The sequence below is a fragment of the Manis pentadactyla genome, chromosome X (assembly GCF_030020395.1).
Source record: "Manis pentadactyla isolate mManPen7 chromosome X, mManPen7.hap1, whole genome shotgun sequence".
Classification (NCBI taxonomy): domain Eukaryota; kingdom Metazoa; phylum Chordata; class Mammalia; order Pholidota; family Manidae; genus Manis; species Manis pentadactyla.
The window spans coordinates 103269981-103285274 of NC_080038.1; the positions used below are offsets into that span (position 1 = coordinate 103269981).

The following is a 15294-nucleotide window of genomic DNA, read 5'->3' on the forward strand; positions in this document are numbered from 1 at the left end:
TAGTCATTTTTGAAATAAATTATAAAGCAGGATTTTCTTTTCAAAGTTGAGTACAGAAAAACTGCCTTCAGTAGGTGATTTATTATTACATAATTACTTTTTTTGTTCATAATTTTCTTTAGTGGTGGAGTGCTTTCAAAGTGACTATCACTGGCTGTCACTTCTGTCTTGGCAGGGTTTTCAGAATAGGTGAAGATCCCTGTGCAACTGTGACTTGTGCATAGTTCTCCCCTCAAGTGTATAGGGAGTAACTTTTTCTAGTCATTCATGTTTTATCAGTCACTGAACCTGTTGACCATTGAGTTTGGACGGTTTGGGGTGCTTGAACTAATTGATCATGCATTTGCCTCAGTTAAGTAATCATTCCAAGTAGACTGGTTACTCTTGCTGTTCTGTGCCCACACAGTAGTAGAGGAAAGCGTAGGGTGTAGGTCATTTAGAGCAGGGTACCAATGTTGCCAAGGTTGTGGTTCAGACCTTGTGTGTTCTCTATTATGTGGTCACAGGTCCTCCCCCATCCAGCACAAACTTAGATATATGACCATAGTTACAGTTGAAATAGGATATAATATTCTGGTTGGATCAGTGCTACATTAAATAAATGAAAGCCAAAGCACAGGCCTCTTCACACACGGTGAAGATGACACCAGTGGAGCACGGACCTGCATGTCACTTGGGAAGCACTGAATAGATTTGTGTTTGAGTGAATTATATGGTGCTTTGTCACCAGACAGATTTGTCTTCTATCCCACCTTCTAGTCTGGTTTGTATTATCTTGTGATAAAGAAATTATAATTATGTTTTGATTTAGAGATACTTTGGGCTCTGTAGCTAGATGCCTAGTTTGCCTGCTTAATTGGTATGACTTCCTTTCTAGTACTCCTCAAAGGAACTCCCAAGTTTGGTGTCCAGGTATAGTTGACACTGGCAGTTGGTGGATCAGCAACAGGCTGGTTACTGCTCCCTTCCTGCCAGGTTCAGGTTCACTTCTCACCTCATCCGCATGTCAAATTGGGACAATCTGTGCCCTCCTGACAGTTAATGAAGTCTTCTTTCTCTCCCCTTCTGCTGCCAATCCATTAAATGAATGTGCCTTAGCATTATACTGTTTCCTGGGACTGGTGAGGACATTTGCCTGTATCCCTATTGTAAACTAGAATTAATTATATCTAAGCCTGACTAATACATTCATACATAAATGGCTCTCAGGAGATGGAGGCATTAGTCTATAAAACTCAGTTTGTGATGTTTTTCTTTGAGAAGTCAATCAGTTATAGTTTTCTTCCAGCCCCGGGAACAGTCTGGTTTCAGGGAGTATTTCCCCCAGAAAACAGTCCAATATTAGGCCCTTTCTTTTGTTTTATGAGCCACACACACACAGGTTTTAACTGTGAACACCCTGTTTTGCAGAGTAACCTCCATTGCAGACCGGTTGAATGTGGACTTTGCCTTGATTCATAAAGAACGGAAGAAGGCCAATGAAGTAGATCGCATGGTGCTGGTGGGAGATGTGAAGGATCGAGTGGCCATCCTGGTGGATGACATGGCTGACACATGTGGCACAATCTGCCATGCAGCTGACAAGTGAGTGCTGAGTGGTGGAGCTGGTGGTTAGAAATAAAAAGCTAACTGCTGTCTGAATGCCTTAAGTCTGCTCATTAGGTGATGATAACTAGCTTTAGGAGTGTTTTTTATCACTCTAGGCTTAAATTATAATTGGCATAAACTGATAAGTACTCTATTTTTTCCCCCAGATTTCCTTAGTTTCTTTTTTTTATTATTATACTAAACTATAGATAACAAAATTTGCCATTTTTACTATTTCTAAGCATATAATTTACTGGCATTAGTTACATCCACAATGTTGTACAACTATCACCACTGTTTTCAAAATTTTTCATCACTTCATGTACCGTATTTTTGGTAGATTTTAAAAACAAGTTAAGGTAGAAATCCATAGGCCAGAGCAGACAATATATTCTCACATTTATATTTTTACCTAAACCAAAACCTTGGTCCTACCTCTTGACTGTCCATTCTAGCTGCTAGTACCTTCATTCATACTACTTCTCCTCTCTTGCCTGCACTGTTCTAAATGGGCTTCTCTGTTCTCTCTGCTGCCAGTCACCAGTCTGTTACCTCCCCAATCCATCTTTCACATTACCTCCCCACTTGTGAATCTTTGTAACTAGGTCTCAATACTTCTCTCCCTTAAAACCTTAAATGGCAGGATGAGAGGGGGAAAAGGTGGCAGAGTAAGATAGAAACCACCCCCCCCACACACACACGAAGGAAGTAGCTACAGAAAATATAACTAACCCTGAAAACAACATGAAGACTGCAGAACAGACCATCTATACCTGGTGAAGAAGAGAAGACAGCATTGAGAATGGTAGAGTGGCAGAGCCATGACTACCATTCCCCACCCCAGCCCACAAGCAGGAGGGAGAGGAATGGAGCAGGGATATGATAAGCACTGAGGAATCCTGCACACCTGGTTCTGGAGATCTCTGAGAACATGAGTACACATTGCACTGTGCATTCGTGATTAACAGGGTGGCAGTTTGAAAGATTTACCAGCAGCAGAAAGGGTACCAGAGGGATGTTGGAGGGAGTTCGCTCCTGAGGAGAAACGGCAGGTGGATGATGCTTCCTCAGCCTTTCTTCAATCCAACTGGTCAGGCACTCATGGGAGTCGGCTCCACAGGCTCCATCTCCCTTGCTGATGGCTCAACCACGCAGCAGTGCTTCCCTACACACCCATCATGTTCGGCAATTTGACTTTGCTGCCTGGCAGGCAGAGGGAGGACACTTTCTCAGCTTTTCTGGCCCTCCTTCAGCCTAACTGGTGGGGTGCTTGCAGTTCCAAACTCTCCACCTCCTTCATTGGTGGCTCAGCCCTGCGGCAGGACTTCCCTGCACACCCACCCTCTCCAGTCACTCTGCCATTGCTGGTCTGAGGGCAGAAGGTGGCCCCACCCTCAATGAATCCCAGCAGAAGTGCCTCATGGCACACAGAGGGCACAGACAGATAAGCTTTCAACCTCTGTAGACAGGGATCAGCCACTGCCAGAGACAGGCAGCAAGGCGGCCCCACCCATAGCCCACCAACAACTGTGGCTCCACTCCAAAGGAGAACTGTGTGCTGGTGAACTCTTGAGCTTCTGGGTACTGCAGGATACCTTCTTCATAAAGCCGTTACTTTCTAGATCAGGAGATAATAGCTGATATATCTAATACAAAGGAAGAAACAGAGAAACCTAGAGAAAATTAGGAGGCAGAGGAATATGTTCCAAACAAAAGAGCAAGGTAGGACACCAGAAAGAGGGTTAAATGAAATGGAGATCACCAATCTTCTTGATAAAGATTTCAAAGTAACAGTCATAAAATATACTCACTGATCCGCAGGAAAGTATTGATGATCTCAGAACTTCAACAAAGATAGATTTGAAGAAGAGCCCCACAAAAACAGTTCTAAGAGGACATACAGGGCAATACAGGCTTACCTCAATTGAAGAAACGAGAAAAAGCATAACAAGTGAAACACAAAGTTAGTAGGAGGGGCATAATAAAGCAGAAACAATAGATCGTAATACAACAGTAGTAGACATCAGTGAAACCAAGAGCTGATTCTTTGAGAAGATAAAGTGGACAAAACCCTAGCCTGACTTACCAAGAAAAAAAGAGATGACGTAAATAAACAAAATCAGAAACAAAAAAAGTTGCAACTGACACTACAGAAATAGAAAGAATTATTAGAGAATTCTATGAAAAGTTATATGCCAAGGAATTGGACAACCTAGAACAAATGGACAAATTCCTAGAAAAGTACAACCATCCGAGACTGACCCAGGAAGAAACAAAATCTGAACAGACCAATTACAGTCATGAAATCGAATTTGTAATAAAAAAATTCCCATCGAAGTCCAGGACCAGATGACTTTACAGCTAAATTCTACCAAACATTTAAAGAAGAGAGCTAACACCCATCCTTCTTAAACTATTCCAAAAATCAGAAGAGGAGGGAATACTTCCAAACTCATTCTATGAGGCCAGCATCACTGTAATACTCAAACCAGACAAAGACACTACAAAAAAAAAGAATATTATAGACCAATATCCCTGATGAACACAGATGCAAAAATTCTCAACACAGTGTTAGCAGACCAAATTCAGAAACACATCAAAAGGATCATCCATCCCAACCAAGTGGGATTTATTCCAGGGATGCAAGGATGGTACAATATCCACAAATCAGTGTGATACACCACATTAACAAAAGGAAGGAGAAAAACCATATGATCATCTCAGTAGATGCTGAAAAAGCATTTGACAAAATTCAACATTCATTCATGGTAAAAACTCTCACCAAAAAATGTGTATAGAGGGAATGTACCTCAACATAATTAAGGCCATATACAACAAACCCACAGCCAGCATCATACTCAGTAGTGAAAATCTGAAAGCTTTTCCTCTAAGATCATAAACCAGACAAGGATGCCCACTCTCACCATTTTTATTCAGCATAGTGTTGGAGGTCCTAGCCATGACAATCAGACAAGAAAAAAAGATAAAAGGCATCCATATTGGTAAGGAAGAAGTAAAACTCACTATTTCCAGATGACATGATACTTTATATAGAAAAGCCTAAAGTCTCCGCCAAAAAACTATTAGATCTAATATCTGAATTCAGCAAAGTTGCAGGATACAAAATCAATAACACAAATCTGTTGCATTCCTATATACTAATGATGAACTAGAAGAAAGAGGAATCAGGAAAAAACAATTCCATTTATAATTTTGCATCAAAAATAATAAAATACCTAGGAATAAACCTAATTTTACCAAGGAGGTGAAAGTCCTATGCTCTCAAAACTGTAAGACACTGATGAGAGAAATTAGAAATTACATACAAATAAATGGAAACTATCATGGGTAGGAAAATTAATATTGTCAAAATTCCCATCCTTCCCAAAGAAATTTATAATTTCAGTGCAATCCCTATCAAAATACCAGCAGCATTTTTCAGTGAAGTAGAGCAAATAATTCTAAAATTTATGTGGAACCACAGAAGACCCTAAATAGCCAAAAGCAAGCCTGAGAAAGAATATAGCTGGGGGTATTATGTTCCCTGACTTCAAACTCTACCACAAGCTACAGTACTCAAAGCAATTTGGTATTGACACAAGAACAGACACATAGAGCAATAAAACATAATAGAGAGCCCAGATATAAACCCACACATATATGGTCAATTAATATATGATAAAGAAGCCATGAATATAATAGGGGAAAAGACAGTCGAAATGGTGTGAGAAAACTGGAGAGCTACATGCAAAAGAATGAAACTGGATTATTCCTAACACCATACACAAAAGTAAACTTGAAATGGATTAAAGGCCTACATATAAGACATGAAACCATAAAACTCTTAGAAGAAAACATAGGCAAAAATCCCTTGAACATAAGCATGAGCAGTTTTTTTCTGGATATGTCTTTCCCAGGTACAGGAACAAAGGTAAAAATGAACCAGTGGAAGTATATCAAAACTAAAAGCTTTTGTATAGCAAAGGACACCATCAACAAAAAGGCAACAGCATGAGAGATGTATTTGTAAATGATTTATCTGATAAGGAGTTAACATCCAAAATATGTAAGAAGTGTAAATAACAATGTGAAAATCAAATAACCTGATTAAAAAATGGGCAGAGACATATTTCCAAAGAAGAGATACAGATGGGCCACAGGGGCAAGAAAAGATGCTCCACATAGCTAATCATCAGGGAAATGCAAATAAAAGCCACAGTAAGATATCACCTCACACCGGTTAGAATGGCCACTATCTGAAAGACAAGAAATAACAAGTGTTGGCAAGGATATGGAGAAAAGAGAACCCTCCTACACTACTGGTAGGAATGTAAATTGGAACAGTTACTATGGAAAAGCAGTTATGGAGGTTCCTCATAAAACTAAAAGCAGAAATACCATACGATCCAGTTACTCCACTTCTAGGAATTTTACCAAAGAAAACAAAATCTGATTGGAGAAGATAAGTGCACACATGTGCTTATTGCCATGTTATTTACAATAGCCAAGATATTGAAGCAACCAAAGTGTTCATCCATAGATGAATGGATAAAGAAGAGGTGGTACATACACACAGTAGAATATTATTCAGCCATAAAAAGGAAGAAATCCTGCCATTTGTGGCAACATGGATGGATGGACCTAGAGAGTATTAGGTTAAGTGAAATAAGCCAGGTGGAAAAAGACAAGTAACATATAATTTCACTTATATGTGGAGTCTAAAAACAAAACAAAACAAAGTGAACAAACAGCAGTAGGCTGGTTGACAGTGGGAATTGACTGGTGGTTACCATTGGGAGTGTTTGGGGTAGGTGGGTGAATAGGTGAAGGGGATAAAGAGGCCCCAAATCTCAAACATTACATAAATTAGTCACAGGAATGAAAAGAAAGTACAGCAGAGAGGATATAGTCAGTTGTTCTTTAACATCTTTCTAAGATGACAGATAGTAACTACATTAGTTGGGGTAAAGATTTAATAATGTATATAACTGTTGAATCACTATGTTGTATACTTGAAACCAGTATAATAATTGTCTATCAACTGTACTTCAGTAAAAAAATAAAACCTTAAGTGGTTTCCCATTGCTTACAATCCAAACCATTATGGACAGCATTGTTTCTCAATTTTTTCTTGACCTTTGAGCATCTTACCTTGCACAGGGTCTGGAATATAGTAGGTGCTAAAAGATATTTGTGTACTGAATGATTCCTGATTTGGATTCTGGAGCATATATAGTTTATAAGACTCATTTTGTCCTTGTATTATTAAGGTAATGCTAATTTCTGTAACAGACCAACTTCCTGAAATGTTGTGACTTAATGCAATGAAGTTTCTTTCTTGTTCATGGCTTATTCTGGTAGAAGTACTCCTCTTTCAATGTGCATCTTTAACATGTGGCTTCCAAGATTACCTTGGAAGACATTTCCATTTTGGCCAGCCAGAAAGGGAAATGAGAGTGGAGGATCACCCATGAAAGAGTTTTCTTTTTTTTTCTTTTTTTTTTTTTTTAGGAGAGCAAGGTACAGGCTTTTATTTGGAGATAAAGTGAAAGGACAGAGCTCCCGGCTCACACCAGGAGGGGACAAGAGAGTCCCTGAAAGAGTTTTCTAAGCCCAGCCAAGAAGAAGTGTACATTGTATCTGCCCGCATTTTGATAACCAGAATTAAGTCACATGGCCACACCTAACTATGGAAGGAAGGCTGGGAAATGTCGTCCCAGTGTGTGCCCTGGAAGAAGAGATGGATTTTGTGTAACATAGCAGTCTGTGCCATAGGTTTTTTATACTAATCCAACCCATTCAGAGGAGTTCTTAGTCCATATTTTTTCTCGTTGCTATGGACTGAATTGTGTCCCCCTAAAATGTTGAAGTCTTAACCCCCACTGTGGAGATGGTGTTCCAGTATTTGGAGACAGGGCCTTTGGGAGGTAAGTAGGTTTAGAGGATGGGGCCCATGATGGAATTAATATCCTTATAAAAAACAGCAGAGGGCTTGATCCCCTTACTCCCCCATGTGTGTGCACATAAAGAGGTCATGTGAGTGCCCAGTGAGATGGCAGCAGCCCACTAGCCAAAAGAAGAGGCCTCAGAATGAAACCTACTTTGCCACTACTTTGATCTTAGCCTTCGCAGCCTCCAGAACTGAGAAATGAAACTCTGTTATTTAAGGCACCCAGCCTGTGGTATTTTCTTATGGCAACACTAGCTAACGCAGATTCTGTAGTGACAAGTAAGATTGGTCCAAATCAACTCTGCTTTTTTCCTCTAGACTTCTCTCAGCTGGAGCTACTAGAGTTTATGCTATCTTGACTCATGGAATCTTTTCTGGCCCGGCCATTTCTCGCATTAACAATGCATGCTTCGAAGCAGTAGTAGTCACCAATACCATACCTCAGGAGGATAAGATGAAGCATTGCTCCAAGATACAGGTGAGGATGGAATTCGTGCAGAACAAGACTCTGATAAGTATTTAGGAGGTAGTTACATATGTTGAATTAGGTGTCTGGGTTCTGAAGATGTCCTCCTTGCTCTTAAGGGCTTAGTCTGTCATCAGGATCTGTGATCCAAAAGTTAAAAATCACATGTTTAAAATTCAGATTGCTAGATGAATCGCTGGAGGATGGAGCCCAGGATTCTACATTTTAATAGGCTCTCCCCAGTGATTGCGGTGCACACGGCAGGTGCCTGTTTTAGTGAGTGTATGCATGTCACTCTTAACTGTTGGCCCCTGCAGACATAATGTGAAATCTCTGAACAGATAGTGCACTCCTTAGAACTCCTTGGTTTCGCAAAGTGTGCTCTGGAAGTAACCAAGGTTAATTACCTAAGGTTCTTGTTAAAATGCAGATTCATTTGCTCTGTCCAACATCTACAAAAACCAGAGGTCTTGGTACCACACTTCAAAGTAATTCCCCTAGTAATCATTAGACACTGTAAAGCTTTAGTGCTGTTGGCACTGAAAGATTGAATGCTTGCTTAAATTAAAAATATGTATAGTAACCCATTAGCTTTCTGAAATTAATAAGGAAATTATGGGGGTTGATGTCATTCTTTTTTTTTTTTTAATTTTATTTTGGTATCATTAATCTACAATTACATGAAGGACATTATGTTTACTAGGCTCCCTGCTTCACCAAGTCCCCCCAACATCCCCATTCACAGTCACTGTCCATCAACATAGTAAGATGCTGTAAAATCACTACTTGTCTTCTCTGTGTTGCACAGCCCTCCCCGTGCCCCCCCACACACACTATACATGCTAATTGTAATGCCCCCTTTCTTTTTTCCCGCCCTTATCCCTCCCTTCCCACCCGTCCTCCCCAGTCCCTTTCCCTTTGATAACTGTTAGTCCATTCTTGGGTTCTGTGCTTCTGCTGCTGTTTTGTTCCTTCAGTTTTCTTTTGTTCTTATACTCCACATATGAGTGAAATCATTTGGTACTTATCTTTCTCTACCTGGCTTATTTCACTGAGCATAATACCCTCTAGCTCCATCCATGTTGTTGCAAATGGTAGGGTCTGTTTTTTTCTTATAGCTGAGTAATATTCCATTGTGTATATGTACCACATCTTCTTTATCCATTCATCTGCTGATGGACATTTAGGTTGCTTCCATATCTTGGCTATTGTAAATAGTGCAGCGATAAACATAGGGGTGCATCTGTCTTTTTCAAACTGGAGTGCTGCATTCTTGGGGTAAATTCCTAGAAGTGGAATTCCTGGGTCAAATGGTATTTCTATTTTGAGCTTTTTGAGGAACCTCCATACTGCTTTCCACAATGGCTGAACTAATTTACATTCCCACCAGCAGTGTAGGAGGGTTCCCCTTTCTCCACAACCTCGCCAACATTTGTTGTTGTTTGTCTTTTGGATGGTAGCCATCCTTACTGGTGTGAGATGATATCTCATTGTGGTTTTAATTTGCATTTCTCTGATGACAAGCGATGTGGAGCATCTTTTCATGTGTCTGTTGGCCATCTGAATTTCTTCCTTAGAGAACTGTCTATTTAGCTCCTCTGCCCATTTTTTAATTGGATTATTTGCTTTTTGTTTGTTGAGGTGTGTGAGCTCTTTATTATTTTGGATGTCAAGCCTTTATCGGATCTGTCATTTACGAATATATTCACCCATACTATAGGATGCCTTTTTGTTCTATTGATGGTGTCCTTTGCTGTACAGAAGCTTTTCAGCTTGATATAGTCCCATTTGTTCATTTTTGCATTTGTTTCCCTTCCCCAGGGAGATATGTTCAAGAGGTCACTCATGTTTATGTCTAAGAGATTTTTGCCTATGTTTTTTTCTAAGAGTTTTATGGTTTCGTGACTTACATTCAAGTCTTTGATCCATTTCGAATTTACTTTTGTGTATGGGGTTAAACAATGATCCAGTTTCATTCTCTTACATGTAGCTGTCCAGTTTTGCCAGCACCATCTGTTGAAGAGACTGTCATTTCCCCATTGTATGTCCATGGCCCCTTTATCGAATATTAGTTGACCATATACGTTTGGGTTAATGTTTGGAGTCTCTATTCTGTTCCATTGGTCTGTAGCTCTGTTCTTGTGCCAGTACCAAATTGTCTTGATTACTGTGGCTTTGTAGTAGAGCTTGAAGTTGGGGAGTGAGATCCCCCCCACTTTATTCTTCCTTCTCAGGATTGCTTTAGCTATTCGGGGTCTTTGGTGTTTCCATATGAATTTTTGAACTATTTGTTCCAGTTCATTGAAGAATGCTGTTGGTAGTTTGATAGGGATTGCATTGAATCTGTATATTGCTTTGGGCAGGATGGCCATTTTGACGATATTAATTCTTCCTAGTCAGGAGCATGGGATGAGTTTCCATTTGTTAGTGACCTCTTTAATTTCTCTTAAGAGTGTCTTATAGTTTTCAGGGTATAGGTCTTTCACTTCCTTGGTTAGGTTTATTCCTAGGTATTTTATTCTTTTTGATGCTATTGTGAATGGAATTGTCTTCCTGATTTCTCTTTCTATTAGTTTATTGTTAGTGTATAGGAAAGCCACAGATTTCTGTGTATTAATTTTGTATCCTGCAACTTTGCTGAATTCTGATATTAGCTCTAGTAGTTTTGGAGTGGAGTCTTTAGGGTTTTTTATGTACAATATCATGTCATCTGCAAATAGTGACAGTTTAACTTCTTCTTTCCCAATCTGGATTCCTTGTATTTCTTTGTTTTGTTTAATTGCCGTGGCTAGGACCTCCAGTACTATGTTGAATAACAGTGGGGAGAGTGGGCATCCCTGTCTTTTCCTGATCGCAGAGGAAAAGCTTTTAGCTTCTTGCTGTTCAGTATGATGTTGGCTGTGGGTTTATCATAGATGGCCTTCATTATGTTGAGGTACTTGCCCTCTATACCCATTTTGTTGAGAGTTTTTATCATGAATGGATGTTGAATTTTATCGAATGCTTTTTCAGCATCTATGGAGATGATCATGTAGTTTTTGTCTTTCTTTTTGTTTATGTGGTGGATGATGTTGATGGATTTTTGAATGTTGTACCATCCTTGCATCCCTGGGATGAATCCCACTTGGTCATGGTGTATGATCCTTTTGATGTATTTTTGAATTCGGTTTGCTAATATTTTGTTGAGTATTTTTGCATCTACGTTCATCAGGGATATTGGTCTGTAGTTTTCTTTTTTGGTGGGGTCTTTGCCTGGTTTTGGTATTAGGGTGATGTTGGCTTCATAGAATGAGTTTGGGAGTATTCCCTCCTCTTCTATTTTTTGGAAAACTTTAAGGAGAATGGGTATTAGGTCTTCTCTGTATGTCTGATAAAATTCTGAGGTAAATCCATCTGGCCTGGGGGTTTTGTTCTTTAGTAGTTTTTTGATTACCACTTCAATTTCATTGCTGGTAATTGGTCTGTTTAGATTTTCTGTTTCTTTCTTGGTCAATCTTGGAAGGTTTTATTTTTCTAGGAGGTTGTTCATTTCTCCTAGGTTTCCCAGCTTGTTAGCATATAGGTTTTCATAGTACTCTCTAATAATTCTTTGTATTTCTGTGGGGTCCGTCGTGATTTTTCCTTTCTCGTTTCTGATTCTGTTGATGTGTGTTGAGTCTCTTTTCCTCTTAATAAGTCTGGTTAGAGGCTTATCTATTTTGTTTATTTTCTCGAAGAACCAGCCCTTGGTTTCATTGATTTTTGCTATTGTTTCATTCTTCTCAATTTTATTTATTTCTTCTCTGATCTTTTTATTATGTCCCTCCTTCTGCTGACCTTAGGCCTCATTTGTTCTTCTTTTTCCAATTTCGATAATTGTGACATTAGACCATTCATTTGGGATTGTTCTTCCTTCTTTGAGTATGCCTGGATTGCTATATACTTTCCTCTTTAGACTGCTTTTGCTGTATCCCACAGTAGTTGGGGCTTTGTGTTGTTGTTGTCGTTTGTTTCCATATATTGCTGGATCTCCATTTTGATTTGGTCATTGATCCATTGATTATATAGGAGTGTGTTGTTAAGCCTCCATGTGTTTGTGAGCCTTTTTGCTTTCTTTGTACTATTTATTTCTAGTTTTATGCCTTTGTGATCTGAAAAGTTGGTTGGTAGGATTTCAATCTTTTGGAATTTACTGAGGCTCTTTTTGTGGCCTAGTATGTGGTTTATTCTGGAGAATGTTCCATGTGCACTTGAGAAGAATGTGTATCCTGTTGCTTTTGAATGTAGAGTTCTGTGGATGTCTGTTAGGTCCATCTGTTCTAGTGTGTTGTTCAGTGCCTCTGTGTCCTTACTTATTTTCTGTCTGGTGGATCTGTCCTTTGGAGTGAGTGGTGTGTTGAAGTCTCCCAAAATGAATGCATTGCATTCTGTTTCCTCCTTTAATTCTGTTAGTATTTGTTTCACATATGTTGGTGCTCCTGTATTGGGTGCATATATATTTAGAATGGTTATATCCTCTTGTTGGACTGAGCCCTTTATCATTATGTAATGTCCTTCTTTATCTTTTGTTACTTTCTTTATTTTGAAGTCTATTTTGTCTGATACTAGTATTGCAACACCTGCTTTTTTCTCTCTGTTGTTTGCATGAAATATCTTTTTCCATCCCTTGACTTTTAGTCTGTGCATGTCTTTGGGTTTAATGTGAGTCTCTTGTAAGCAGCATATGGATGGGTCTTGCTTTTTTATCCATTCTGTTATTCTGTGTCTTTTGATTGGTGCATTCAGTCCATTTACATTTAGGGTGATTATTGAAAGGTATGTACTTATTGCCATTGCAGGCTTTAAGTTTGTGGTTACCAAAGGTTCAAGGTTAGCTTCTTTACTATCTTAACTGTCTAACTTAACTCGCTTATTGAGCTATTATAAACACGGTCTGATGATTCTTTATTTCTCTCCCTTCTTATTCCTCCTCCTCCCTTCTTCATATGTTGGATGTTTTGTTTTGTGCTCTTTTTAGGAGTGCTCCCATCTAGAGCAGTCCCTGTAGGATGCCCTGTAGAGGTGGTTTGTGGGAGGCAAATTCCCTCAACTTTTGCTTGTCTGGGAATTGTTTAATCCCTCCTTCATATTTAAATGATATTCGTGCTGGATACAGTAGTCTTGGTTCGAGGCCCTTCTGTTTCATTGCATTAAGTATATCATGCCATTCTCTTCTGACCTGTAGGGTTTCTGTTGAGAAGTCTGATGATAGCCTGATGGGTTTTCCTTTGTAGGTAACCTTTTTTTTCTCTCTGGCTGACTTTAATACTTTGTCCTTGTCTTTGATCTTTGCCATTTTAATTATTATGTGTCTTGGTGTTGCCCTCCTTGGATCCCTTGTCATGGGAGTTCTGTGTACCTCCGTGGTCTGAGAGGCCATTTCCTCCCCTAGTTTGGGGAAGTTTTCAGCAATTATTTCTTCAGAGACACTTTCTATCCTTTTTTCCTCTCTCTTCTTCTTCTGGGACCCCTATAATGTGGATATTGTTCCGTTTCGATTGGTCACACGGTTCTCTTAAAATTCTTTCATTCCTGGAGATCCTTTTAGGTTGATGTCATTCTTAAGAATTTTTTTTCAGCTTAAGTTTTTTTCTTCCCATTCCTAAGAAATGTTAAATGCCGACCCACCACCATCTTAGTGAGTCTGAGTCAGGGTTTTTCCTCCATTAGCATTTTGACATTTGCCTAAGTGGTTATATTAAAACTGTTATTATGAAGAATAGCTGGGAGTGGGTTCACAAGGGAAAACAGCACAGTACAGCAGTTTGAAGAGGAAGGGCCCTCATTAGGCTGCACACCAGTGTCTGCAAATTGGCCAGTCATCTCTGTGTAGAGGACACCAACCTGATACCTTTTCTTGCCTTTCTAGGTGATTGACATCTCCATGATCCTTGCAGAAGCCATCAGAAGAACTCACAATGGGGAATCAGTTTCCTACCTGTTCAGCCATGTCCCTTTATAATAGAATACCTTCTGAGGGTTTTTCAAAATTAAGTGACCCCCACCTCTTGTTCTTCCCTTGGAATTTGATGAAAAATTCAGCAGAAGACCCAGCTTCCTCCAGTGTAGCTTTCTACATCCCACATCAGGTATATTAATTAGCGTTTCTCCTAAATGAGACAGAGACAGATTGAGGCTCATGCAGAGATTCCTGCCTGCATTGTCTCATTCTGGCTCCCTGGGTTTTGTGAGCCTTGCAGCTTTAAACTACAGCTCAGCTGCTGCAAGGTTTTCAGACCTCAGAGGGTATTGTGTGGGGGTGTTGAAATGTGATTGGGGAAGCTCAGGCTACTTTGCATGTGAATGCTTCAGGGTTTCCCTTTTTCTGAACTACTGGCAACAAAGCCAACCCAATCCCCTCAACCTGTGACAAGTTCTGTGAAGTTGGTGTGGAATTACAGAACAAGAGTCCCACCCTAGGCAGCCCGAAACCCACCTTATGGTGCTGAGCCCCCAGCAAGGCAGAAGCCTGAGGGGAGGCAGCCCATAGAGCAGTGAACACTTCTCCGGAGGACGAAGCCTGATCCGCTGCCGTGTGCTTGGGGACTGTGTTGCTTGTGTTTCCCTTCACAACTGTTCCTTTGCATTTGGTGTGACTTTCAGCCAACTTGACCTTTTTCCTTGCCAAATACCCTCTTTGACCCAAATGTTTATTGTACCCTTGCTTCCTGCTATGTAATGTCTTAACATTTACATGAGATTATTTCACTGTAGCTTAATCTTCCTTAGCCCACTGCCACTGCAGTAATAGATTTTAGGTGGCGGTGTAGTGCCTTCTGATTAGGTATTTGATTATCAACTTCCTTGGATCTATTTGGCCTCTCAAATGGCCTGATATTTCTGTAATCAAGATTGATGTTATTGTCTCTTATAGGTGAAATTAATAAAGTGATTGTGGGTCTACATCATATCTTTCTGCCAGATGTTTGCTTTAAGTGTCTTGCTGCTCTTCTTTGTTTCCAAACCGTTACCTGCATTGCTGAACCAGAAGAAGACACTGGCTGCTGTTTGATTGAATGTAAGACCTTAAGATGTCTGGGGTTTACTGAGAGCTAGATACAGTGTAACTGTGCATTGTCCCTGAATTAGAGGATGTATAATGCCTGCTGGATCTGGTGCAATTAGGTATTTTCTTAGAGGAAGGGTAGTTTCTGTAAGATAAATTTTAGCCGAAATAAGCAGGCGAAGAGAGGGAACAAAGGGCCAGGTAGTTTATTTGAATGCCACTCCCGGGTCATGTTCCGAAGTCTGGTATTACAGGCCGGGGAAGTCA

General features: G+C 39.9%; 1 protein-coding gene across 1 annotated transcript in view; it reads left to right on the forward strand.

Moving 5' to 3' along the window:
- The window catches only part of PRPS1 (phosphoribosyl pyrophosphate synthetase 1), a 41862-nt gene extending 26933 nt beyond the window's left edge, over positions 1-14929 (forward strand). The window contains exons 5-7 of the mRNA XM_036924965.2: positions 1411-1584; positions 7856-8015; positions 13891-14929. Coding sequence (XP_036780860.1) covers positions 1411-1584; positions 7856-8015; positions 13891-13983 — 427 coding nt within the window. The 3' untranslated portion in view covers positions 13984-14929. The remainder of the gene's footprint in view (positions 1-1410; positions 1585-7855; positions 8016-13890) is intronic.
- The last annotated feature ends 365 nt before the right edge of the window (positions 14930-15294 follow it).